General features: G+C 42.1%; 1 protein-coding gene across 1 annotated transcript in view; it reads right to left on the bottom strand.

The window, feature by feature from the left end:
• LOC114645829 (anthrax toxin receptor 1-like) overlaps positions 1-27988 on the bottom strand; it is a 242445-nt gene that overhangs the window by 101685 nt on the left and 112772 nt on the right. Inside the window, exons 15-16 of the mRNA XM_028794072.2 lie at positions 22157-22252; positions 5203-5370 (exon numbers count right to left, since the gene is read on the bottom strand). Coding sequence (XP_028649905.2) covers positions 5203-5370; positions 22157-22252 — 264 coding nt within the window. The remainder of the gene's footprint in view (positions 1-5202; positions 5371-22156; positions 22253-27988) is intronic.

The following is a 27988-nucleotide window of genomic DNA, read 5'->3' as shown; positions in this document are numbered from 1 at the left end:
CACGGCCCACCTGCCAAGTTGTTTTGCCTACCTAAAGTAAAGTCATCCCTGATGGAGGATCGCAGGAATCGTGGGAAGGAGGGGTCCTTTCATCAGATTGGCTGGCCCAGCACTGTTTCAGCTGCGGAATGGCCAAATGGGGGAGGCAGCTTGATGGATGAGGTCTCCAGGACTCTAAACAAGTCCAAATCATATTATATGATATCATCTACTGTTAAATTCTGCTCCGTACTTGTACAATTTTTATTTTTATACTGTATTGAGGATTTGTTCTGTTCTGTGTATTGTATTGACCCCCTTCCTTTTTGACACCCACTGCACGCCCAACCTACCTGGAAAGGGGTCTCTTTTTGAACTGCCTTTCCTAAGGTTTCTTCCATTTTTTCCCTACAAGAGTTTTTTTGGGTTTTTCCTTGTCTTCTTAGAGAGTCAAGGCTGGGGGGCTGTCAAGAGGCAGGGCCTGTTAAAGTCCGTTGCGGCACTTCTTGTGTGATTTTGGGCTATACAAAAATAAATTGTATTGTATTGTATTGTATTACGCACCCATTTAGTGTACGGCAGTGTTGAGAAAACTCGCTTTGCCTCGAGCTTGACGAAATCACAGGAATGTTTGTTAACTTTACCAAACTCCATGAAATGCATTGAAGTCAATGGGGAAGGAGGAACTGAGCTAGTTTTGAGTGGACTATAATAGTGCAGTGGTCTTGGCTAGGGAAAAGTCTGCCAACTATGCTATACCGATTATTTTGGCCAAAAATGTGATCTAATCTGTGAAGCAGCAGTGCTAACCACAGTGCCACTGTACCTCAAACAATAAAAGACGCAGAAGAAACGAATCACAGAAACAAAATGCAACAAACAGCCGCAAATTAGCAATAAGTAAATAAAATACAGATCATTACTCTCCCCAAGTTTCTAACTTGGGGCACACCTTGCAACGAAATGGCAGCATGGGACTGGCTTGTTTCATTGTTTGTTCCATTGTTTTAATTTGCAGCTCCTGGCACATTGTTTTGTTTCCCATGTACCTGTGCAGATGCTTCGCATTTTCTACTAAATACTGTAGTATCTTATGTGTTTTCTGATGAGAGGAGTGGGAAGGGAAGGGCTCCTTTAAGGCTTGTTTTGAGATTGTTGCTGAGCACATGGCTAATTTGCATGCATAATTAGCCATGCTGTGATGCTGCTGGTACACAGGGATGATCAGTGTTATTTATCTGGTGGCAGTACTCTAAATACTGTAGGTGTTTTGTTTATTTTGTTAATGCATGTTCTCCCCGTGTCTGCGTGAGTTTCCTCCAGGTGCTCCGGTTTCCTCCTACAGTCCAAAGACATGCAGGTTAGTTGCCTTGGCAATCCTGAATTGTCCCTAGTGTGTGCTTGGTGTGTGTGTGTGTGGGTGGGTGTGCCCTGCAGTGGGCTGGCGCCCTGTCCAGGGTTTGTTTCCTGCCTTGCGCCCTGTGTTGGCTGGGACTGGCTCCAGAAGACCCCCGTGACCCTGTAGTTAGGGTATAGTGGGTTGGATAATGGATGGATAGATGTGGGATCGAAATCTAGCAGTGTTTCACAACCTTTATGGCTTCAGGACCCAATTTTACCGTTATAAGTTCACTGACAGAAGTCAAAGAGCCCTGGGGTTTGAAATAAACGGTAGTTCCAAAAAAGAATGCATTTAAAGACAGAGAAAAATATCTCAGAGCACTGTTAAGTGCTTCAGCAGACAAGGTTGAGGAAAAGGCTTTGATTTCAGTACATCTCATTAGTAGGAACGGCATTTTCTTCATTGTGCGCTTGCAAACCAGCAGTGGTCATGTTAAAAAACGTTCTTACAGTAAGCATGCGTGACAGCTGTGCACGTGACTGGTACAGCACTGTGATGTCAATCTGGCCTCGCAAAGCATCATGGGGCATTTCGAAAAAAATGTTTGCCCAGGGAAATATTTAACAAATATTCTCTGCAATAAATGCTCCAGTGAATTTCATCGATCAACACTTTGTGTACCGTAAAGGCAGGTGTCACTGCATCAGGTACATGACAGTATGATATTTATTAGGGGGATTCCTTTCAGGTTTTATTTTTCACCAAACAGAAAAAATCCTCATAATCATAATGTTTCTATTCCACTGTTATATTATATTGAGGATTTGTTCTGTTCTGTGTATTGTATTGTATTGACCCCCTTCTTCTTGACACCCACTGCACGCCCAACCTACCTGGAAAGGGGTCTCTCCTTGAACTGCCTTTCCCAAAGTTTCCTCCATTTTTTCCCTACAAGGGTTTTTTTTGGGAGTTTTTCCTTGACTTCTTAGAGAGTCAAGGCTGAGGGGCTGTCAAGAGGCAGAGCCTGTTAAAGCCCATTGCAGCACTTCTTGTGTGATTTTGGGCAATACAAAATAAATTGTATTGTATTGTATTGTATTCTATAACTCACAAAATTTTCATCATATTTGGAAGTTCCCGAAACTCAAGCTTTGCAATAGCTGCTAATCCTATTATTCACTTATGATTCATGTACTTTCTTTCTCTCCCTCCAAAATTAATTCCTGAATACACCCCTGGGCCTAGTACACACTCTGATATATTAACACTACACTATTATCAAGTTTACAGTAATACTACAAATAATTTATTGTATAGTATATGGTGACCATCTCTTCTATAAACTATCATCTAGGAGAGACCACAACTCCTGCAAATCCCAGCACCGCAGCCATTTTTTCTGAAGCTGGTGTATTTCCAAGACAGCCATCCTAGTTGAGCCACCTTAGTGCTGCCTCATCTAATCCACAATAATAAACAGCATAGCTGCACAATTAAGGATGACCCCCTATATTGTCTTCCTGATTATAAACATCTTCTGTTTTGCATTGTGTTTTTAAGTTGTTTTTTTTATTGCGTTTAGCCCTGCAATGGACTGGCACCCTCTCTGGGGTTTGTTCCTGCCTTGCACCCTATGCTAGCTGGGACAGGCTCCAGAAACCCTGTTCAGGACTAAGTGGGTTAGAAAATGACTGAGTGACTGTAGTGTATTTATATGGAATGGCCTTTATTGTGAAATGTAAGTCTTAGACTAAATACAGCAAAACATATTCCTTGTACATACAGTGCATCCGGAAAGTATTCACAGCGCATCACTTTTTCCACATTTTGTTATGTTACAGCCTTATTCCAAAATGGATTAAATTCATTTTTTTCCTCAGAATTCTGCACACAACACCCCATAATGACAACATGAAAAAAGTTTACTTGAGGTTTTTACAAATTTATTAAAAATAAAAAAACTGAGAAATCACATGTACATAAGTATTCACAGCCTTTGCTCAATACTTTGTCGATGCATCTTTGGCAGCAATTACAGCCTCAAGTCTTTTTGAATATGATGCCACAAGCTTGGCACACCTATCCTTGGCCAGTTTCGCCCATTCCTCTTTGCAGCACCTCTCAAGCTCCATCAGGTTGGATGGGAAGCGTCAGTGCACAGCCATTTTAAGATCTCTCCAGAGATGTTCAATCGGATTCAAGTCTGGGCTCTGGCTGGGCCACTCAAAGACATTCACAGCGTTGTCCTGAAGCCACTCCTTTGATATCTTGGCTGTGTGCTTAGGGTCGTTGTCCTGCTGAAAGATGAACCGTCGCCCCAGTCTGAGGTCAAGAGCGCTCTGGAGCAGGTTTTCATCCAGGATGTCTCTGTACATTGCTGCAGTCATCTTTCCCTTTATCCTAACTAGTCTCCCAGTCCCTGCCGCTGAAAAACATCACCACAGCATGATGCTGCCACCACCATGGTGCCAGGTTTCCTCCAAACGTGACTCCTGGCATTCACGCCAAAGAGTTCAATCTTTGTCTCATCAGACCAGAGGATTTTCTTTCTCATGGTCTGAGAGTCCTTCAGGTGCCTTTTGGCAAACTCCAGGTGGGCTGCCATGTGCCTTTTACTAAGGAGTGGCTTCCGTCTGGCCACTCTACCATACAGGCCTGATTGGTGGATTGCTGCAGAGATGGTTGTCCTTCTGGAAGGTTCTCCTCTCTCCACAGAGGACCTCTGGAGCTCTGACAGAGTGACTATTGGGTTCTTGGTCACCTCCCTGACTAAGGCCCTTCTCCCCCAATCTCTCAGTTTAGATGGCCGGCCAGCTCTAGGAAGAGTCCTGGTGGTTTCGAACTTCTTCCACTTACGGATGATGGAGGCCACTGTGCTCATTGGGACCTTCAAAGCAGCAGAAATTTTTCTGTAACCTTCCCCAGATTTGTGCCTCGAGACAATCCTGACTCGGAGGTCTACATACAATTCCTTTGACTTCATGCTTGGTTTGTGCTCTGACATGAACTGTCAACTGTGGGACCTTATATAGACAGGTGTGTGCCTTTCCAAATCCTGTCCAATCATCTGAATTTACCACAGGTGGACTCCAATTACACTGCAGAAACATCTCAAGGATGATCAGGGGAAACAGGATGCACCTGAGCTCAACTTCGAGCTTCATGGCAAAGGCTGTGAATACTTATATACATGTGCTTTCTCAATTTTTTTATTTTTAATAAATTTGCAAAAACCTCAAGTAAACTTTTTTCACGTTGTCATTATGGGGTGTTGTGTGTAGAATTCTGAGGAAAAGAATGAATTTAATCCATTTTGGAATAAGGCTGTAACATAACAAAATGTGAAAAAAGTGATGCGCTGTGAATACTTTCCAGATGCACTGTATGCTGTGATTGCAGCCATTCCTCAACCCTCTATGAATGGTTCACACGTCTACTAATCAGTGGACAATTTGCATATCACTGATCAACTGGCCCTTTGTCAATGGTGCTAGTCTCTGTGATTAAGCAAAGGTACTTTTTATAAGGTTGGGGTAACCTGCAGTCAATTGAGACTGAGGAATGGACTTGAATAAGTCTCGAAATATTTCTCCCACTTAAGAACTTTGTCCAGATGAACAGAATCAAATTTCTAGGAACACGGTATGTGTATTTTGTAAAATAAAGCAGATTCTGATTAAGTATATTGTGCTGTTACTTGTGTTTACTTTGTTATGTGAATGGATGCAACAAGTTAAATTCCTAGCAACTGCATTGCTTGTCAATAAAATTCAAGTATATGTCATAATCTTGAATAAATACATTCAGAACACTTCCAGACATGATCCAGTATGTGGGCTTGAAGGTTAACGTGGATTGTAGTATTTTTGGTAAGGACCTACCTTGATTGGTGAATACCACTTCCGAGGCTCAAGGGGTTTTCGCATTCCATTGTTCAAAATTCGAGTAGGAGGCAGTTCAAATTCTTGTTCTGGCAACTTCACTCGTGCATTCTTTGCCTTTTCCAGTTTGGCACCTTCTTCTGTTGATCCTTTCTCACCCCACCGCACCTGAACAGAGAAACCCATACAAGTAAGAGACGGCATGAATTATTACATGCTACCAGCTCCATTATCCCCCCAGTAAGTCTACTTAAACCTTGTGGCACTGTGAGTGTTATTTAATTGTGTGATCTCATTGCTACACTATGATCTACTAGTGATGGAATCCTGGCATGAGTTCAGTTTGATCAGAGTTTGCATAAATGTCTATTTTATGATGATGATCAGTGACACACCTATGATTTTGTCATCTTCTCAATATGAGTCTTGGTCTGCGTCTCTGTGTTTGGGTAATGGACCAGGTCTTGGCTTCAGGCTGTGGTTTCAAATGAAACGGCCACCTCGTTACATGGAAGTTTGTGTAGTGTTAATTAGACAAGATGAAAGCAAAACAACTGCATCTGTTTAAGTACCCGGTAGGTTGTTATTTTTATTTAAAGAATTTATTTGAGCACACACCTCTTCCATATCCTACACTTGTAAATGTTTGCAAACTGGAACTGGAGAGTTTCAAAGCAAACATTGACTAGGCTATAAAGAATAGAGATCTTTTCAATATTAATACAGTATATAATGGTCTTGCACAATGGCCAGCATGGTGACACAGTGGTCAACACTGCTGCCTCATAACTCCATGGAGCGGAGTTTTACTTCCAGCAGTTTGCTGTCTGTGTGGAGTCTGTGTGGCGTCTGGACCTTCACAGCCAAAATGTATACATTTTCTGTCTTTTCAGATGCACGCTGATGCAGACCTTTAGTAACTCCTAAATAAATCCATCCACCCATCCATTTTCCAACCCGCTGAATCCGAACACAGGGTCACGGGGGTCTGCTGGAGCCAATCCCAGCCAACACAGGGCACAAGGCAGGAACCAATCCCGGGCAGGGTGCCAACCCACCGCAGCCAAATAAATCCTAAATCTAAATAACTGAATACAAAAAGTAATGAATCTCTAGACATCCAAGAAGTACTTGTGCTGGGCCCTGCTTCATTCAATATTTTGTATGCATGCGATAGGCAGCAGGTTTGGGAATTCATTTGTATTTTTCATCTACAAATTAAAACAAATTTGAATGCAGAATGAACAAAAATGAAAAAAAAACTAATGTCAAAAAAATAAAATGTGTAATGGTTTTGGGGCTCGATTGTGTCCAGTGACTGTAGATCAAGGGTGTCAAACTCATTTTTAATAGAATCACATCTTATATACCCAGTGTGGGCCAGAATATGTCAACAAACAAATTGCCACCATATTTTCTTTTGCAAACAAGTCATACAAGGTACCTCTCAGCTCAACATGATTGTCTATTCTGTTTCACGTCTTCGTTAAAACTGTCTTCTGTCCGTAGCAGGTTACATGGGCACATATAGTCAAATGAGAGCTTTGATATGTGTCGCAATTGGATGGCACTTGACCATATTAAAACATGGGTTGTACATGTGCTGGTGAGTGACACGGTCAGAAGTTCACATTGAACACGAGTGGAAATGCAAATGCATGTTCTATCGACACACAATAATCAGGTCAAGTAACGATGGAAGGTTCCAACCCTGACACCTGTGTTGCACTAAAAAGTGAACAGAGTGGCAGCGGCGGCATGTGAGAAGTTGAACTACCATCTGTCACATCTATGGCATCTCTAAAGCACTAAAGTTCATTATGGAAGTCTAGTAAATCAGCTTCTTTTCACTTATTCTTATCTGGTCATTACAAACAGCCAGTTTTCATTCCAGCGACAGGTTAGTACCTGGGGTTAGCTGTACTGTGCAGATACACAGGAGCAGTCTCTGCAGACACATATTAATGCCAAATGTAAATTATATATGGATAATATCTGTATGTTGTATGATGTTAGTTTGGAAGAATTAAGTGGATAGGACTGGCAGGCTTTGTTGGGCTGTTCTCATTCAGGTTGTTCTAATGTTCTAACAATGTTCTAATGTTCAATAGAATTAGTCTACCCATCCCTTCTTGAGCTCTTCACCAATGAAAGAGCTCAGGTAGAACCCTTTCCCCAGTTGCTTTGGTTAGGTGTGGCCTGTTCCTGCAAGCTGGGCAGATTATGGTCTTCCTGTGGCAGATGGCTTATAGGCTCATGTATGTCCAAACACAGTCAACCTTGCCAAGCCGGTTTGATACGTTCTCCATCCTCTCTGCCATATTCAATTTCACATCCTGAGTCACTCCTTAAAGATATGGATTGATAAATATCAAAGCACTGCTGTTCTTGAAACCCTATTGAATGTTACATTTGGTATGTCTAGCTTACAAATTAAGATATAACGTGTACACTGTATATCACTCATTTTACACTCCGAAGGAATCACAAATACAACAAAGAAGGTTTGGGGTAGCCACCCCTTATACTTAAAGAAGTATGGAATAAATGAAGTAAATGGTGTCTTTTCAGTCCAAGCTCAATACAGAACTAAATTCTGGCTAACAATAAGGCGTTTATATACGGTCTGGAGAGGAAATGATGTCAGGAGAGCCAGGCCCAGAAGTGAGGTCAGGGGAGTCAGGTGGGACTTCCTTCAAATGGCCTGCAAAGGAGGAAAGACAGAAAGTGTAATCTGACAGCGCCAACCCCTGGTCTAGTGGATAACCAAACTTATTTGGGTGCATAAATTATCTTCTTATCGATCGCATGTGTGTGGCAACACTTAACTACAACTAGTAACGGAGGCACTGGAATTCAAACCACAAGGCTGTCACTTCAATTCCCACCACTGACTCACTGTTCAAGTCACTTACTCTGGTGGCCTCTTGTCATTAAACACACGTGGTGGCACTGAGCAGCTGCTGGGCAGAATGGATAAACTTGGGGAAAGTGGGAACGAAACCCAGGTGGACAGTCTTTGTCCTTTAAGATAGTCCTTTTGAAGATGTCTACTGATGGCTCTAGAGGGGCACTCTAGAGGAGAGTGATAGAGCTTTGGGTTTGTGATGATTATGAGCAGTAATAGAAACAGAGAGAGCGATAGTGAGAGGGGAGCCGTAGGAGAAAGATAAAGGAGAGCACAGGGGCAAGGAGGGGAACAAGGACACAGGCACCTTCCTATCTAGTTATATCCATGGTATTCTTGACAGCAGAGATGAAGATGGCAGGCACAATAGCAAAACAGCACAGTGTGCCAAAAGATATGGGTCTGTTCTGCTAGATTTCTAAAATATGGATCAACCTACTGTATACTCGAGTTCCAAACTACTAAAACACTTAACTATACAAGGCATATATTAAACCATCCATCCATCCATCCATCCATTGTCTCCCGCTTATCCGAGGTCGGGTCGCGGGGGCAGCAGCTTGAGCAGAGATGCCCAGACTTCCCTCTCCCCGGCCACTTCTTCTAGCTCTTCCGGGAGAATCCCAAGGCGTTCCCAGGCCAGTCGAGAGACATAGTCCCTCCAGCGTGTCCTGGGTCTTCCCCGGGGCCTCCTCCCGGTTGGACGTGCCTGGAACACCTCACCAGGGAGGCGTCCAGGAGGCATCCTGATCAGATGCCCGAGCCACCTCATCTGACTCCTCTCGATGCGGAGGAGCAGCGGCTCTACTCTGAGCCCCTCCCGGATGACTGAGCTTCTCACCCTATCTTTAAGGGAAAGCCCAGACACCCTGCGGAGGAAACTCATTTCAGCCGCTTGTATTCGCGATCTCGTTCTTTCGGTCACTACCCATAGTTCATGACCATAGGTGAGGGTAGGAACATAGATCGACTGGTAAAAAATATATTAAACCATTTCACATTATTATTAATAAATTGCCTTCTGATTAATGTAAGCAAGCTGAATACCCTTCCAGATTTATTAGAGTATTTGGGACAAGAAGGAGGGAAAGGTCTCTGGAAGCTCTGCAAAAAAAGTGTCCCTTTAGTAAATAAAATTCACATTGCAGCAAGAGGGCATGACAAATGGCTTCTTGTAGTTAAAAAACCAAGAAAAGCATAATTAGAACAACGGACTACAGTTAAACCACTGTAATGAATAAGGTGAAAGGTTCATAAAGCAAAATGGTCTGGAGCCTCTTTTGTTGACTGCTGTAAGGTGGGGAGATCCAGAGACTCTGAAAGCACCAAGTGATTAACTTTAAACAGATGGATTCACTAAATACCACTGGCTAAACACCCAGAAGCAATGAGAGGTGCAGGGCTGCCAACCAGCAGTCTAGAAAGAGTTTTATAACTGCCTTCTAAACCCCGAGCATTAATCACAGAATTAATGGGAGCAGTTCTCCACTAACAGCAGGCGTATACTGTTTTTATGTGTATTTACTGTTTTTGCTCGCTGTGCCCTGCCGTGGTGCTTGCAGTCACTGTCACTGAACAAGTTCCCAGTCGTGATTTTGCACCTTAGATTGGGTGGACTAAATAGCTCTGCCAGTGTTAGATTCAACATCTGACCACCAAAAGCTTCATACAGCATTGTAGAAGGGTTTGGTGGGCACTTGAAATGTAAGCCATCTGTACTGCCTTTGTCTGTCCAAAAGGTCTGTGGCACCCTCAGCAGGTTATTTTCCTTGGAATGACCATAAAGCAGGAAAATTATTTTCCTCTCTTTTGTGGCTAACTAGCTGTTGCTTAATTTATTTACATTTTATTCCCATTTACAACCATTACTATCATTAGCGACTTTAATCTTTATAGGCCTTGATATTTATAGATGTAACTACAGATCAGCACATTTTGTCCCAGGGAACTCTGAAGGGCTTTAGGGTCTTCTACATCTGATGTGTGCTAGGGCTCCTGATGTGTGAAGCCCACTTTTTTCAATTGCCACATCTGCAGAAGCAGACATATGAGGATGTCATATCTCAGGGGGGTCCAGCAAATGTGATGTCTTACTCAGCAAAGAAGGTCTGACTCACAAACAAACACACTGATTGAAGAAAGAATATCCTGCACAGGAATTTACTGCTCACTGGTGTGTTTCCTGAAAATGATGAACTCTTAACTTTATAATGCATGTACGTGTCGTACAAACTACATTTTCATGTGTTTCCCAAAACCCTCTTAATTGGCCACTTTACGAGTAAGGATTAAGTACTGCTTTGTTAACCCTGCTCAGGAAGTCACCTTCAAAACAGATTCAGAAGTTCATTGAAAAATGAACCAACTGGCAACACTTCCATTGATGAAATCAATTTGTGAAACGTAATATGAAGAAAACATAACATGATATTCTGAAAATCAATTAAGACAAAGTGTATCCTGTCAATAAGCATAAACTTGGACAACCTATTGTTTCAGGAATAACGCAAAAGAACCTCCAGAATAAAACAAAAACTCATGCTTTCTAAAGAAGAAATGTCTTTTTGTAGATGATAAGAGTGTTGTTGTTTAGTTAGCACATGGCAGCCTTTCAAGTGACGAGAGCAAACAAAAGGCTTATAGGGTCTTTATTAGTGAGGAGAATAAAGGCCTGCGTGACTCTACTTGCACAGCCTGGTGGCAATTTGTAAATTGTTTATGTATATACTTCAATTATGTTACTATTATCTTTAAATAAAGAAAAGTAAAAAAAATGGTATCACTTTAGTTTAGGTTCTGCAAAATATATCTATTACAAATGTCCACTTATGTAACAAGAACTTAACAAAGGCTTTTTTTGGTCCTCACAACACTTAGAAAACATCAGTAGATTCAGTAGGTTAGTCACATCTGTGCAGTGTGGCACATTGACATGACGTCAAACGGCTTGTTCATGTGAAGGATTCACAGGTCTTATACTAAATAGGAGAAATGTGTCTCAGTTAAGCCCCTCAGACCACTCCAAAGTGACGCTTTGTTAGTAGGTCACATTGCAGAGCTGAATACAGTAAACACTTCACCGATACTTTGTGAGTGTTATGGAGACCCAAAGAAGCCTTTCTTAAGATCTTGTTACATAAGAGTAACTGAGTGACAGATGCATTTTTGCAGTACCTAAACTAAAGTGTTACTACAAATTCTATTTTGTATTAAAAATGACCACATTCCCTCAGATGAAACATATTCTGTTTATTTCTGTGCAACGAAATTAGATAAATCTTTCTAATGTTTTAAAGAGAAACTGACAAACAGTAGAAATGAATTATGTAAAAATGTGATAGCCTACCTAGCCTTCACACAACTTTACTATAAAATTCTCTCTAAGATCATGAATTTTGACATTTTCAACCTGGATCCCCTCTTCTTCTTCTTCTCATTCATTGGGTAGGAATGCACCTTCTCTAACAGTAATGTATCGCAGCATTGCACATGCCACTGTCACAGTGCAACACGATTTAATGTGAAAATCTGACGAAACCAGACAATTTATGAAGACAGTTGAAGCAGATTTTCCATACAGCCCATGCTTTGCATTCCATCAGGCTGCAGTTTTGCTGATGTGTTTTGTTGTATTTTGGACAGCCACTATCATCTAATAGTCACCCACCACCAAAGTTTCTCGCCTTCTGAAACACTGACAACTAGTCCAGACAAAGGGGTTACTCCAAGGTGACTCTGTCACATTATTTGAGAAAAGTCCTTACTGACTACAAATCACTTGAATGTTTAATGCAGAGAACTTTTACAGCAGGTTTATCTAATGCCAAAAGGCTGGGTTTATGAATAGACTTCTGCTAGAACCCATTGATTTAATTGAAATAACGTTTAAGTGCTGAGCCTTTCTGTCTTTTCCTAAATACACCGACTACAAATTCCTGGCTTTCTCTTTTCTTTCTTTCTGCTTCACCCTCTCACTAATTCTAATGCAGAAAATGTCTCCAGCACAGTAAGGCTAATTGCAGTGTTGAAACAAACTTTCTTCAAAAACTTTCAAGAACATACTAATATTATCAACTTAGAAATGTGTAATTCTTAACAGTAGTAGTCATTTAAATGTATTTAGGAATTTATCTGTAAAATGTAATCCTACAAATACATTAATGAAAATCATGAAATTGATATGATCTCAAATATAATTCCAAGTATTCTAAGGCCCAATGCACACTAGTACTTTTTCATTTTAAAAGGCATTTTGAACCCTGGAGATTTTTGAAAACACCCTCCTGAGCCAAATGCTTCTGAGAATGCCAGCCTGGCATTTAAATGTGGACGGGTGACAATGCAGTTTTTTGAAAACTGATTCTAATCAAGCTTTGATTGGTCTGTGCTTATTATGTAGCCCATGCCTGATTGGATCATGCTCATTAAAGCATCTCATTTCCTGATTGGTCTCCCTTCATGACAAAAATCTACAGAAGACAAAGAAGAGTTGTTTTTCATGGCACTTACTGTGCATCTAAATTGCAGTTTAAACAATCTGAATGCTTAGATGTGCACAAGTCAAGTCAAGTTGGGGAGAATGCACTGGTACAGTGAGTTGCCGCACCCACTACAAAATGAATCAGCGTGGGATTCCAGTTTGCAACCCCCCAAGCAGACATGCGGTCCAGTCCCACCCTTCGGAAATGACCCTCTATGTGCTGCAGCCAGGTGTTACGTGGGTGACCCCTTGGCCTGGTCTAGCCACTCGGGTCCCCAACAATGACGATCTTACGATCTGGATCACCCTCAGGGAAACGTGCCACATGGCCGTAGTGCCGTAACTGACGCTCCCTCACAATGTGCCTCATTCAGGGCTCCATGAGCAACCGCGTATTCGACACACAGTCAAACCAACGGTACCCAAGGATTTTCCGGAGAGACACAGTACCAAAGGAGTCCAGCCTTCGTCTCAGGTCACTGGATAGCGTCCATGTCTCACAACCATATAGCAAGACAGGAAGCACCAGGGGCCTCATGTATAAACGGTGCGTACGCACAGAAATGTTGCGTACGAACCTTTCCACGCTCAAATCGCGATGTATAAAACCTAAACTTGGCGTAAAGCCACGCACATTTCCACGGTAACTCATTCCTTGGCGTACGCAATTTATCCGCCCGGTTTTGCAGACTGGCGGCACCCAGCGTCAAAGCAGTGGTACTGTTCCTGTGTGGTTACTCTTTCTTAGATCCACATCCACGGCGGCGGCTTTATCAAATACACTGAAATTAACCGCATATCGTTCATAAATTTAATGCATCTGATTGTAATTAACCTGTAGCAATATAATGGTCCACAGAATGGTCAAACTACTGTTCCTGTGTGCTCATCCTTTCTTTCTTAGCTCCACATTCCTGACGCGGCTTTATAAATACACTGAAATTAACTGCATATTGTTTATTAGTGTAATGCATCTGATTGTAATTAACCTGCTTCAATATAATGGGCCAGGGAATAGCCATAGTATTCCAAATACCAGAACTGCTTTAGCGTTGTTACGCTCACTGCATCTTGTTCTTCTTTTTGCTGTTCCCGTTAAGGGTTGCCACAGCAGATCATCTTTTTCCATATTACTCTCACTGCACCACTCGGAGTATTTATATCACTGTATTTGAGTGTGAATCACAGATCTACATCGATCAGAAAGAGAATTATCGGTATACAGTTTCAAGTACACACTACCTCAACCACGGCAAAAAGCGTCAAAGCCTTTCCTGTACGGACCTCGCGTTTCAGAAACAGTTTCATCCCAAGAACTATAAACGCACTCAATCACCTCACTGTAAACTTACACTACAGTTATAATATTGCACAACCTGCGCTACTTTATAAAGCGCGTATGATGGCAATATCATTTTTAAGATGAAATGCAGCAAAATGTGTTGCTTATAGTATACAGATAAAACTTTAACTTCATTTAAATAATCTGTATTGCTAATAATTAAACATGTGAGGACACGGTGCCGCAGCGTATAGCTAGTTCAAGGATAGCTCCGGCCTTGCGCTGTATTCTTGCTGGTGCTGACGCGACACTGGAAGGATTGACGAATAGAATAATTAAACATGTACTATTGTACGAAGATATTTCAATGTTCCTTAAAAGTTTTGAAGAATCGGCGTTCTAAGCTTACAAATGGCTTAACGTCTATTACAGAGCTGATTGTGTGGCGATTGGAGAAAGAAAAGTATGGACAGGAATTGGAGGTTAGTACGTTTGAAAGAGACAGTACTTCTGTAATAAATTATTTCATCGAAGGTCACACATGGTGCAGCAAGCCTCTTGCGTGAGATATGAACAATCACTGCGCCACCGTGTTCCCATGTTTAATAACATGCTTTCATTCCTATCATCATGAAAATGATATCACGTATACATCTCAGTATTTTAATTATTCAGAGAGCTGTAATATCTCGAATGTAATGCATTCTGTGTCCTGTCGGAGAAAGAGAAAGAACGGAAGCACGTAGTGATTCACACACATAGAGCACATAGAAGATCAAACACAGAAAAAAGCATTTAACATGCTACTTGAGAAACTAGTAAAAAAAACGATTTTAAGATGAAGTTTATAATGTTCTACTTTAATGGCAAAATAAACTACATGATTAAAGTGGAAATTTCGAGATTAAAGTTGACATTTCGTGCTTTTTTCCCACTGTGTGCCTATGTTTTTTGTTTGTACCCTAATACGCTTTCATATGACACTCAGACGGTGGGCTACAACTCGCCTTTTCACAGCGACTTTGATATGTGACTTCTTTTTTATTTCGGGCACTGTGCGACTTTGTGAAGTTGATCTTTCGAGTTTTTCCGACACTCTGTCACTCGATCAACTTCCTTTTGTTGATTATACCACTGTTTAAACCAACAAATAGTACGTTTTTCCTTTGCCTCCACTTGGTATTCGCTGAAATTCTTATATTTTCCCCCGTGCTTTTCCCATTGTCTTTTCACAGAAGGCTATTTATATTGATTTGCATATTCAAAGAGGCGTAATTCTGGGAGGAGTTGGGGCGGGACAGAAGGCGCGTGCACGTGCGTTACTTTTCACGCAAATCAGGATTTATGTAGTAGAAGAACGTGAAAGTATGCGTGCGCACAGATTCCTGCATCTGGATTTTTCTGTGCGTACGCACAATCCCGCTTTTGTGCTTACGCCATGTTATAGTGTGAGTTTTACGCACGGCGTTATACATGAGGCCCCAGGACTCTAAAGACTTGGACCTTCATCCTTTTGCACAGATATTGGGAGTGCCACACACCCCTTTCCAGCGACCTCATGACCCCCCATGCTCTCCCAGTCCATCTACTGACTTCAAAGGTAAGTAAACCTCTCGACAAGGTCGACACTCTCTCGGCAAACAGACACACTGCTGATGGTTGTGCTCAAGAGGTCATTAAAGGCCTGGATCTTGTTTTTTATTCAGGACACTTGCAAGCCCAGACATTCAGACTCCTCACTCAGTCTCTCGAGCGCCCCAATCAGAGACTCCATTGACTCCGCGAAGATCACAGCATCGTCAGCAAAGTCAAGATTCGTGAATCTTTCTTCACCAACAGATGCCCCACAGCTGCTGGACCCCATGACCTTGCCCAACACCCAGTCCATACAAGCATTGAACAAAGTAGGAGCAGAACACACCCCTGATGAACCCCAGAATCAACTGGGAAAAATGCAGAGGTTCTGCCTCTACTCTGCACAGCACTCACAGTACCAGTGTACAGGTCGGCCATGATATCCAGCAACCTCTAGGGGATCCCGCGAACCCTCAGGATATCCCACGGGGCAGCTTGATCAACTGAGTTGAACGCTTTATGAAAATCGACAAAGGCTGCAAAGAAACTCTGCCGATATTTGCATTTGCGCTCCATGAGAACCCTTAGTGCTAGGATGCGGTCGATGGTAGACTTCTTAGGCGTAAAGCCATACCGTTCCGGTCGCTGGTCGGTGAGCAAGTGATCACAGATCCTATTGAGGACGACACTAGCAAGGACCTTAGAGCAGTGTTATTCCCTGTAATTGCTGAAATCCAGGTGATCACCCTTCCCTTTCCAGATAGGGACTACAAGTCCCGTTTTCCAGTCAGTTGGGATGACGCCAGTCTCCCAAATGGAAGCAAAGATTGCTTGCAATGCCAGGAGAACAGCCTCACCACCAGCCTGGAGAAGTTCACCCTGGATACCACAGATCCCTGCACCCCAGAGGCATGACCACGGGGTGGGGCTGGGGTGGGTACTGCCCCCCCAGAGACAAGCCGTGCCCCCCCTGCAAAATGCTCTGTCTGTCCAATGAAAACTCTGGAGAAGAATAACATTTGATTTTCAAAACTGAGTTGCTTTCCAATCGGCCCGTTTGAATTTGGGGCGTATCTGTCAGTGTCTCCTCCACTAGACAGGCACCGTGCTGCTCACAGTTCACTTCACCGCACATTTTGCAGTACGTTTTGAACCTGTTGACCGCATTCTTTAATTAAAACAGCGTATACGTTCCATTCTTCTTTTATTTTCTGGTTGGTAACACCAAAGGCTATGCATAGGTGGCTTATTAAAAAACAGACATCTTCAACCTCTGTCCCTCCGCAAGCTGCTGGCTCCACGGTTGAGCCCAGCACCGCTGCTACCAACATGGAGCACAGCGCACCCACGTCGGGAACTGAAACTCCAAAAGATGTAGATAAGCCTACACAATCCTCCAGCTCTGTGCCCGTGTCGGGTACTCCAATCCTCTGCCTTCAACAAAATATACAGTCCGGTCTGCCTGACTTAAATATGGATAGCCCATCCCAGCCCATTTTAATTAATTATCCCAAGCGTGCATTCGGAAAGACACTCAGATGTGTTAGTGCAAGCTGGTATCAGTCTCGACCATGGCTTGAATATTCTGTTGTCCGTGATGCCAGCTTTTGCTTTGCCTGCCACAAATTTAGTGTTTCCAATTCGGACCGCGAGGACATATTCACCAAACACGGCTACACTTTTGGAAAAAAGCTCTAGAAAAAGACGGTGGCGGCTTCCACAAACACGCGTCTAATATCCCGCACGTCAGAGCCATGTCTACATGGCAAGAGTATCGGTGCCGGGAAGAGATGGGTGAAAGCATAGTTCAACTACTGGGTCCAACCCAGAAAAGAATAGATATTATGTGAAAAGCATTGGGGAGGCCGTTTAGTTCCTTGCAGTCAATGAACTGGCTCTGCGTGGTCACAATCACGAAGGTGGGGAGGAGGGACTTTTCCTTAAGTTCTTTGATTACACAATCAAAAAAGATGCCAAACTTGCAGAAATTGTAAAATACATCTCAGACAACGCAAAATACACACCCAATGTAATTCAAAATAAAATAATTGAGACTCTTGCCAAAATGGTGGTAAAAGATATCAGGACCAAATATGAAAAAGCTGACTCTCCTGGACTTTGCATTAAAAGTGATGGTGCCAGGGATCGCTGTAACATTGAGAATTTGTCTGTAGTGATTAGATTTGTCCAGAACTCCATCCCTGAAGAACACCTGATTGGCTTAATTGAACTGAATCAGCTTGATGTTTTAACCATCTCTCTGAGCTAGGTTACAGCCCAGACAATTTAGTGTGTCAGTGTTTTGATGGTGCTTCTGTCATGTCTGGGGCAAGGGGTGGTGTCCAGGCTTTGTTACAAAACAAAGTTGGTAAGTACATCTCATATGTACACTGCTACAACCACCAGCTCCATTTAGCAGTGGCACATGCAATGGAATCAGAACCTCTGGCTAAGAAGTTCTTTGACTGGTCAAATTCATTGAACACATTTTGTCACAGACATTATGTTTCACACACATACAATACACCCACACTGAAAAGACTTCTAGAAATACGATGGACCAGTCATTATGATGTCACAAAGTCCATTGTCAACAATGAGGAAGCTATAAGGGGGCTTCTCTCAGAGGTAGCAGAGGCTGACACTGCCCCTTTTGACATTTGCATAGAGGCATGTGGTCTTTTGACCCAATTAAAAAAGCAAAATTTCTTCAATACAGGAAAATTCCTTCTTCATGTACTTGGTGTGCTGAAACCAGCCAATGCAATTCTACAGGCACATGCAGTGGATTCTATGTTGCATTCACTATATGTCACAGCACTCATCATTGGTGTGTCTTCAGCTGCATGCGAAAGCTCCTTCTCTAATTTGAACCGCATTCTCACTCCACTCCGCCAAACAATGCTGCATTCAAGGAAGAGAAATTTAGTCATTCTGGCACATGAAAAAAACATCACAGAAAATCTAGACATGAATGAATTTATTTAAGTATTTGCCAAGAGTAACCGCAGACTGATCCTGTAGATAATATCCAGGTTAAACACTGGAAACTGATGTCCTATAGCCTCCCATGACTACAATAAGCCACGTTTCTGTTCTTGCTCTCATATGTTGTATACATTTGACTTTATTGATATTTACCTTGTAGATGTAGTTCTATATTTGTTCACAAAAAATAATAATACAAGTTCCATTGCCTCTGTTAATTTTATTGAACAATAGGTTATGATTTATGCCACAATTTTTGCTTTTATATGTTATATAAAACTATGTTGTTATTATTATTTGACCCCCCCTACAAAAATGGGGATAGATGGATGGATAGATATTTTTTGCCCCCCCCCCCAAACAAGCCAAATGCCCACCCACAGATGATGTTCTGGTCACACCTCTGCTGCACCCTTTCCTCCCCTCAGCTGGTTCACCACCTGTGCAATCTCAATGAGATTGGGCCGTTCACAGCTAATTAGAAGATCAGCCTCAAGGACCATGGACCCAGAGATATCCAACATCCTAGCCGGAGGATCAGCTTTGAACAACTGCTCAAAGTACCAGTCCAGCGGGTCACAACTGCAGTGTCATCCGTAAGAACCGTTCCATCAGCCGCCCTGACTGCGACTCTCCGAGTAACAGATTCGGATGTGTGTAATGCTTCGATTCCTCTGTAAGCAGAATGTGGGTCGCCAAACCACAGATGGCGTGTCACTTGCTCTCAGATTCCTCTAACAAACACCTCCTTATCTGCCCTCAGAGCCCTCGCAGCCGACCTTCTTAGTTCCTGGTACAGACCAGAGTTGCCATTGAGCCGAGCGCTGTGACTCCTCTCAATTATCTCCAGGGTGCCCTGCGAGATGAAACACCTCCTTCTGAGAACACCAGCAACACCAACACAACCCTCAGCAACCTTTAGGGTCTTGTCACGGAAGGTCTCCCACATCAAATTAGGATCGGCAGTCGTACCCAAATCTGCAAGTTCCTCACACAAACTGCATGCAAACTCATAAGAAACAGCCTGGTTTTGGAGTCTGGCCAAGTCCAGGCTCATTTTCCTAGTAGGTGGTAACCTACTGGACCTAAGAGTAGCAACAACAAGTCTGTGGTCAGAATTCACAAACTGGGCACTTCACACCATGCAATTAATTTACAGGTTTCTACAGTTTTGGGATAAATCCCATGGTCGACAGTATTGTCACTGAAGGATTCATCTTTTATGTTAACAAAAGTTTTACTTTAACCTAAAGTGTACACCAGTGGTCTCAAACTCCGGGCTGCAGTGGCTGCAGGTTTTCATTCTAAGCCTTTTCTTAATTGGTGATCAATTTTTGCTGCTAATTAACTCCTTTTCCTTTCGTTTTAAATTAGGGAATTTCTTCATTGTTCCTCTGAATTGCTTTATTACTTTCCTTAAACAGAAATGAACTGTGAAGTGAGTGAGCCAACAGAAGACCAACTAAATCAGGGCCTCAAACTCCAACCAATTTCATTCAAACCAGTTGCTTAGTTGCTCCTTCCAGTGACCGGAAGGAGGATGGCTCGCCGTGTAAAGCCAAGAAGGCAGCAGGAGTCGGGACTTGGGACGTGAAAGCCCCAGCATGAGCGCCCCAGCGTGAGCGCCCTGGTCGCTGGGGAGCCCAAGTCGCGGTTTAGTGAAGCCTATCAGAGCCAGAGATCAGTGTGGCGAACTGACCAGCAGGAGAAGGCAGAGAGAAGGTCAGCTGCAGGTAGGGTGGCTCCCCTGGTGCATAGCCTGGACGGGAGAAGCAGGAGAGTCACCAGTAGAAAGGCACCGAGTTGATTTTAAAAAGACAGCTTCCAGCCATTGTTTTAACCTCGTTTTTTTTTTTAAAGGATTTTTTTTTCTAATGGATTTTAACCTCCATGATTTCTTCTCTGTTTTAATGGATTATTTATTTAATGACTTCTATTTAAAGCACTGCACTTATTTATTTGAACACTATTTTGTTTGTTGATTTTAAATTAAAGCACTTTGCACTTTTTGCACCATCCCCTTGCTTTGTTGTGCCTCACTGTCTAGCTCATCGGTGACATTACTGACGGTGTAGGGTTCAAGAGCTCCCAGAAGGAAGATGGGAGCATGGAGTGGAACCCGCATCGTCACAGTTTTGAGAATCATTTGTAAACTATTGACCGATCCTATCATCTAGCTTAACATGGAGCTTAAGATGTTACAGTGCTTTCAGAAAACGCATTTCAGTAAGATCTTTAAGATACAGAACCGAGTGCTCTATTTGGGAAGAACTTCCAGACATCCTCAAAGACCAGTGGACAATCAAAAATTTCAGTTCAAGTATCAGTTACCTCAACAGGGAAACCCCCACATCACTTTGAGAATCAATTTGGATAACATTTCTCAGAAGCACAGATCCTTTTCTATTTTGGATCTGGTGTCTTCATCTTTTGTGAGGTCCTCTCTAGATTTTCACTGACCCTGTTCAAAGCACACAGTCATTGACACCCAGAACTAAAAAAAGACTTTATTCTGAAGACTTGGCAGGATCTCCATATCATAAAGAACATAGAGCCTGAGAAATCCCTGCATGCAAATTTTTAAGAACATTTCTGGAGAATTCAGCTCAGGTCAATAAACCACTCAGTGCAAATGGCTTTTAGGTCCTTGATGACTCCTTCAGTTTAATCATTGGACCCGTGAGAATAGCCAGATGGCAGGGCTGAGGTGTTTCTTGCTTGAGAGCAGAAAATTCTCCAAGACTGAGAAATAACTTCAGTGCTATAGAAGTTGGAAATCCGTGAAGAGTAAAAGCCTTTCCAATTCAATCAAAGTCATCTCTGAGAGCAGTTTGTTTAAGTGCAACAACATGAATGGCTTTGGAAAGCTGAGTAGCTGTTATAAAAATTGTAGTATTGCTCTCACAGATATGTGAATCACTAACAACACACTTGAATAAACGGAGCCAAGGTCTTGATTTGGTATTGATGTTTGGGCATTAATGTTACTGGACCTGAACGAATTACTCTATGTGTGTCCTTGTGTGCCGTAATATTTCAGACCCAGAAAGCCACCACCTGATGAACTCCAGTGAGTATTTTATAACTGGGTGCCCTACAAGAAGACTGACAAGGGAATTACATGGGTTAGGGCTGACCACAGCATGAACAGGAGATGAGAAGGAATATAATTCCAGAAATCACAACATTAACACAAAAAAAGTTATCAACAAAGAATTTTGCTTAAACTTAAATTTAGCAGCTTTGTTATAATCAAAGTTTTGAACTTCAGTTCTTGGCAGAGTTGTAAAGAAAGTTTCAGGCCAAGGGCTTCTGAATTTATAAATCAAGTGTGCACAGTTTATCCAAGCAGTTTTCTTGGAGAGGTCAGGGATTTCTGTGTTTATTCATTTAAGCACCATTTTATAACTAGATGGAGGTGCACAGTAAAACAATGTCTACATCTTCTTTTGGAGCTCTGCTTAAGTCAATTTAAACGATGAGCCGAAAGACAGAGAGTGTGTCAGTGGTGGGACTGAGTGTGCATCTCTGTGCCTTACAGCCCAGCCTTCTGCATTCCTGACAGATGGGACAAGGGACATGCGCTTTACAGCTTTGTATTGACTATTTTCTCTTTTATAACTTGTAAACTCTGTGCCCTTTAATACATACTGTACATACAGACGCTACAAAGCCAGGTAGCTGTTTTCACACATCTCAGAGATAAAGTCAAGGAATTCACCTCCATCCGCTTGATGCCTCCAACACCTCGGCCTCCATAGTAGGATGCATCCACTGTAGGCCACTTTTTCTTGGGCAGCCCATCATCATCTTCCTCCTGAAATGCAAATTAAGAAGTGTAAGGAAAACAAAACAATAAAATTAGGTTAAAACATAGAAAAGTGTAAAACAGACAAACAATGAAAACTGTCCTCAAAGGGCAGAAGTTACTGTGATTTACAGAAATTGTTATCATTTCTTTTTCTAATGGTTAAATGATATTAATGCAAAGCAAAGTGTTATTTTAGGTTTATTTTTAATTTTCAGCAAGGTGGCGATGATAGATGGCAAATTAAGAAACGCATTTATTAGCTAAACTGACCTCCTCAGTGTTAACCCTGAGTGTGCCTCAAGCTCAGAATTCTATGCATTTACAGTTAAACCCGAGTAAGGCTCGGTGTGATGTGTAACAATAGCCAAATAAGTCTTGGGACAATATTCTGCTGCCATCTAGTGACAAAAATAACATCATGCTTCAAAAAAAAGAATATTTTTATTCATTCTGCCACTTTATGGTAAAGTGACTTATCAATATTCATGAGTGGGGAGGGGCCTCCAACAAAAAAACACAATGGCAAATGAAAAGCCGTAAAGGCAGTTTTAGAACAAACTGTAAGTGAACCACTGCTTGAATCGATGATGATGATGAATGAGTGGTCATCAGATGTTGACACATAAAGTGAAACTGATGCACGATAAGGCACTGTACGGCAGAACTGCCATGATATGCCAGTCACATGATGGTTCACACTGGTGTGACAGTAGCTGTGTGACAAAAAGGCAAAATAATTGCAAATAAGTGCTAGGACAAGCAAAACATTAGCCTCTTAATCACTGTTCATAATGTGGCAACTGTCAATGTTCATGTCAGGGGGAAAGTGAGAGTCACTAAGCTTTGTGCTACGTAGGCTGCAATAACACAAGGGGTGCATCAATTGTACAGTTCAGGTGCTGACATTCTACCTTCTCCTGTGCAAGCAACAGAAAATAATATAAGAAAAGTGCACAAAGAACACAAGCTTCTACTATCAGATTGCAACATTAAGATGTGCGTTGGTGACTGTCTCAAAACATATCACATGAAAGATGCCTTTGGGAGGGGTACCAGGGTAACCTGGGATTTGCCCAGACCTCTTGGTTTTCTCCCAGGCATGGCAGGGCCGGTCTTGGTCCCTCCAAACTTCCAACAGCTGCAGACGACTATGAAATTTCTAAGTTACCTGTTTGGCTTAAAAAACAATGTTTTTGGGAAGGTTGATGGGGTAGCCTGGGATTTGTTAAGGCTCCCCAGTTCTCCCTTGGGCACGCAGGGTTCTCTGCCAGTCCCTTCAGGCCTCTGAGCCTTTGCCGTGAGTTTGAGGACACCCTCTGGCAGTAGTATGCAGGAACATATCGGCCAGGACCAGGCATTCAGGAAGGGTACCTGGGCGCCCTTTAGACTTAGCAGAGCAGGATGAAGCGAAGGACTGCTGCCAGGACCCGACTGGTCTACCTGAGGGGAACCAGTGGTCGAGCCCTGGATTTGAAAATGGGTGCTCGGTTGGTATTTTGACACAGGCTGCAATTTTCATTCACGTAATCTGACATGGTGGAGCAATGAGATTAGCGACTGCATCCAGAAAATCTGACATATTCCACGACAAGACGTTGTGTAATGTGACATCAGTTTTAGTTCTCAACCCTACAGTGATTGTCCCTGTAGTCATTCTCCCCTAATTCACCTTTCCTGATCAAAACTATGAAGCATACTGTTTCTTCCTAGGTGGGCAACATTTATCTTTTTATCGTCTCTATGAATCTTTAAAAACTGAACTTTGAAATTTCCACACTAAAGAAACACTGTTTAAATCATACTACCTGCTAATACGGATACTAAACTTGCCTTAGTGTGGCTTCTCTTGGACCTCGGCGCTACTTTTGATATACTTGACCATGATTCTCTTTTGGACTGTCTAATGAGCTTTACTGGACTGACTGGAGTCTTCCTCACTAACTGCTTTTGTTTTGTCTTCACTGTTGTTGAATCTGATTGTCTACTACCAGTGACTTGCAATGTCTCTTAAGAACCTGTGCCACCTTAGCTTGACTGGTCTCACAAGCCTCTCCGAGGATGATGGTGTCCCATTCTATGTGAAAACTACTTCATTCGCATCTGCCACAGGCAAAACTATGTTATGCCTTGATGATACCAGAACCTTATTTAATGCAAGCTTTCCTGGACTAAATGTTAATCTCAAAGAGCTACTTTTTGAGAATCTTCAACATAATTCAAGAAACTCAACTTACTGAATACTGAATATTGTCAAATCATCTCATCATTTTCTGTGACCAGCCTTGGTGTTGTAAAGACAGTAACCTGCATTTTGAGTCAACACTTCACTCAACTACTTACACAACATCACTTTCTCTCATTGTCAGGCCTGTATCACATCTCATCTGAATTACTGTAATTCACTCTTTCTTCATAAAATACCAACACACGAGAAATATGTCCCATATGCAGCTGCTCAAGTCCTGGCTCTGAGTAGATGAAGTGATCACATTACGCCTCACCTGGGAGCTGTAAAAGGCCTGTATGCTCAAAATTGAGGCTATTTATAAAAGCTACTATGTATGAACACTGGTGAAGTTTACTGATTGTCTCATTGGGATGTGAACAGTCAGGGTCCTCGTATGTCAGCCCAATGTTTGGATAACTCAAGGCCTGTCAAGGAATCAACGAGGCTGATTTTTTAGAAAGGTTTTCTGGTCATACTGCCTCCACAACTAAATACCAGCTTGTCATTTAGTTACTCTTGGACATAATAAGCCTTGTTGCAACTTTCTTCATTGTTTGTATTCTCACTAACCATGAAATGTGAATAGAAAACAAGAATATTGATCATTAATACGTTTCCTGAAACTTTAGAAAAGTGCAACAAAAATATACAAAATATTGAATTGAGAGTGTATGCAGCTAAACTTTTATCCCAGCCTTATATTTATAATGGCACAAGGCCATCTTTGACCAGAAACTGCCCAAAACTGGATCCTCCACTGTAACTGTACACCATTCACCATGTATTATCTGATGTGGAGTTTCTGCAGTTGCTATATTCACCAGATCTGTCACCAAGTGACTTTTTCTCATCCCTAAGCTGAAGAATTACCTAAAGGACACTGTTTTCAAAAGAATAAAAACATTCAAATAGAAAGCATATGTGTTCTCATGGACATCCAAAAGAAAAGAGATAGGAAATACAAATTTCCCCATATGGAATTTTCTGTGAATGAGTTTAAAAGTGGGAGCTTCCAGTGGGGCAATTCATAGAAAAAAGGTCACCTGAATTATCTGCTGACATTTCTCCTCATTCAATTATAAAAAAATTTGGACATGAGCGTCAGTAGGCTTTGCGCCCTACGAACGAAGTTACCCAAACTATTCTATAACATTGCAGTAATTATTTACCACTCTGATACTGATCTTTCTAATCATAAAATAGGTCATTACGATATGAATTGACGAGAAGAGTTTATAATTAATTACAGAATTACGGTATTTGAGAGTTCCTCTAGAGTGCCTCTTTCTCTTGCATAATTTGGCTCAAAAACTAATCAGCACATCGTCCTCTCATAACAGGCTTAAGTTTCGAGTTTGGCATTTTTCCATCCAGCAGCTTTAGCTCTAGACTGTCTTCAAGAAACTGTGACACACACACACAGACAGACACACACTGATCATTGAGATATCAAAGTTTTCTGTATCAGGGGTCCCTAAAACATCGAGATCCGTTGAAAACCAGAGATTTTGACCAATCTAAAGCTATCATCTATAGATGATAGGTTATGATGGGGGAGTTCGCAAAGTGAAAAATAAACAAACAAAAACAAAAAGTGAAGAAGAAATGGCATTTGTGTGGTCAAATTGCCTTATTTTTTTTATTTTGTCACTGTATGAAGCACTGACTTTGTGTTCCTAGTCTAAAATGAGAATGGCCCCTGGCTAGGAAGTGACCCTGGAAGTGCTTATGGAAACATCATCTCAGATACTGAGAGTATTAGAGTCATCAGATCAGATTGGATGACCCAGCACTGACTTTGCTACTCATTGCCCAGGAGTGGTAGGCAACCAGTTAGCAGAGGTCTCCAGGACTATGACTACGTCTTTGATTTTCTCTCATGCGGTTTGACTGTGGACCCAGCGTAGACTTTTTTTCTCCAGGAATACTGCTGATTTGATTTTTGTTTTCCTCTCCTCCATTGTCATCTTGGCCATAGTTCAACAGTTAATTAATGGGCAGATATTTTTGGTTTCTGTTTATGTTAATCAGTTTCTACTTTGTTTTCTGTGTGTTTAAAAAATCTGGGTCTTTATTTGTACTAATTCTGTATTTGGTAATTAATATAATCTATACTTTGTGGACCACCCGGGAGCGTACAGCTGCCCTAACCCGACCCAGACAAGCACACACAAGTTTCAGTCCAGCAAATGTGTTGATTTACATCTGCTCCTCACAGCAGAGTACACAAGCACACCAGTCCTTTTCTTCTCTTTCTTTCTCTTTCTTTCTCTCTCTTTTCACCACCTCCACTCCATTCCAGGAAAGCTTTGTCCACACCTCCCAACTCTGACTGAGTGAGGTGGCTCCTCTTATTTAGCTCCTGGGAGTCCTCCAGGTGGCTCATCAGCGTTACCTGGAATCACTCCCAGGTGTGGTAGAAGTCCACTATAGCGCTCTGTAGCTCCCCCTGGCGGCCCCCAACAGGGCTGTGCCAAACTCCAGCTCCCAGCGTGCCCTTAGGAAATCCATGGTGCCACAGCCACCCAGGAGAGCTGCCCTCTAGCGTCCCAGGAGAGGTATTGTCTGTCGGATGCTCTCTCCCTCGGTACTTCTATTCTGTTGGTGTCCAGGCCAGGTAATGGCCATGGCCACCCATCACAACTTGCATGTTGCCTTAGAATTTGTAACAGTGCTCTGTGCCTACGCTCAGTAATGGGTGCTATACAAAGATACACTGAATTGACTTGGGCTATGAGCCAGGGTTTAAAAGGGACACCAGAGCCACTTGGAGTTGGGACTGAAGTTCTACTGGTGTTCATTTTCTGTATGTTGCTTTTTGAAGCCTTTTGTTTATTAATGGTTACTTTCCATTATAGGTTTTTGAAGCAGATGAATTTGATGTTTTACATTTATTATTAACACAGAAATTGTAATCAGTTATTACAAATTATTTTGTGGTGTTTTATCACCATATCATTGTTGTCATAGTGTGTCCTGGTTCATATGATATGTAGTCTCTGAAGTTACATGAATGGCATCATGAGTACACTGGCAATTCGGATGCACCATTATTTGAGGTGCAGACATCACAGAAATAGCCTACCTTCATGATTGTGTTAAACTGATGTCATATTAAATGACTTTTTGTCGTGGGGTATGTCAGATTTGCCAATCGTAGTCACTGATCTCCTCGCCGCACCATGTCAAATTACACGTTTGAAAATCGCAGCCCATGTCACAGTTGATAATATTTTTGGAAAGCTCACTATTGAAAGTGGACCTCAGTCGTTACAGATTATATAACATGAGCTCTGAAATGGCTTCTTAAATAAACATTTGGTATTCATTGTGGGTTTACTGCATGTATAGTAAATTCTGGATTTATACTGATGACACAAGTGTCCTCCACTTTGGATTGTAAAAGTCTGCCTGCTTTATATTTCTGTCACCTTTGTTAGCCGAATGAAAGGATTTTATTCAGCTGACATTTCCTTGGCAACTTATGCGAAATGGGCAGCCATTCAATCTCGGCT

Source organism: Erpetoichthys calabaricus, chromosome 1, assembly GCF_900747795.2.
Source record: "Erpetoichthys calabaricus chromosome 1, fErpCal1.3, whole genome shotgun sequence".
Taxonomy (NCBI): Eukaryota; Metazoa; Chordata; class Cladistia; order Polypteriformes; family Polypteridae; genus Erpetoichthys; species Erpetoichthys calabaricus.
The sequence above is the reverse complement of the archived record's forward strand: the minus strand, read 5'-3'. Positions and strand labels throughout refer to the sequence as shown.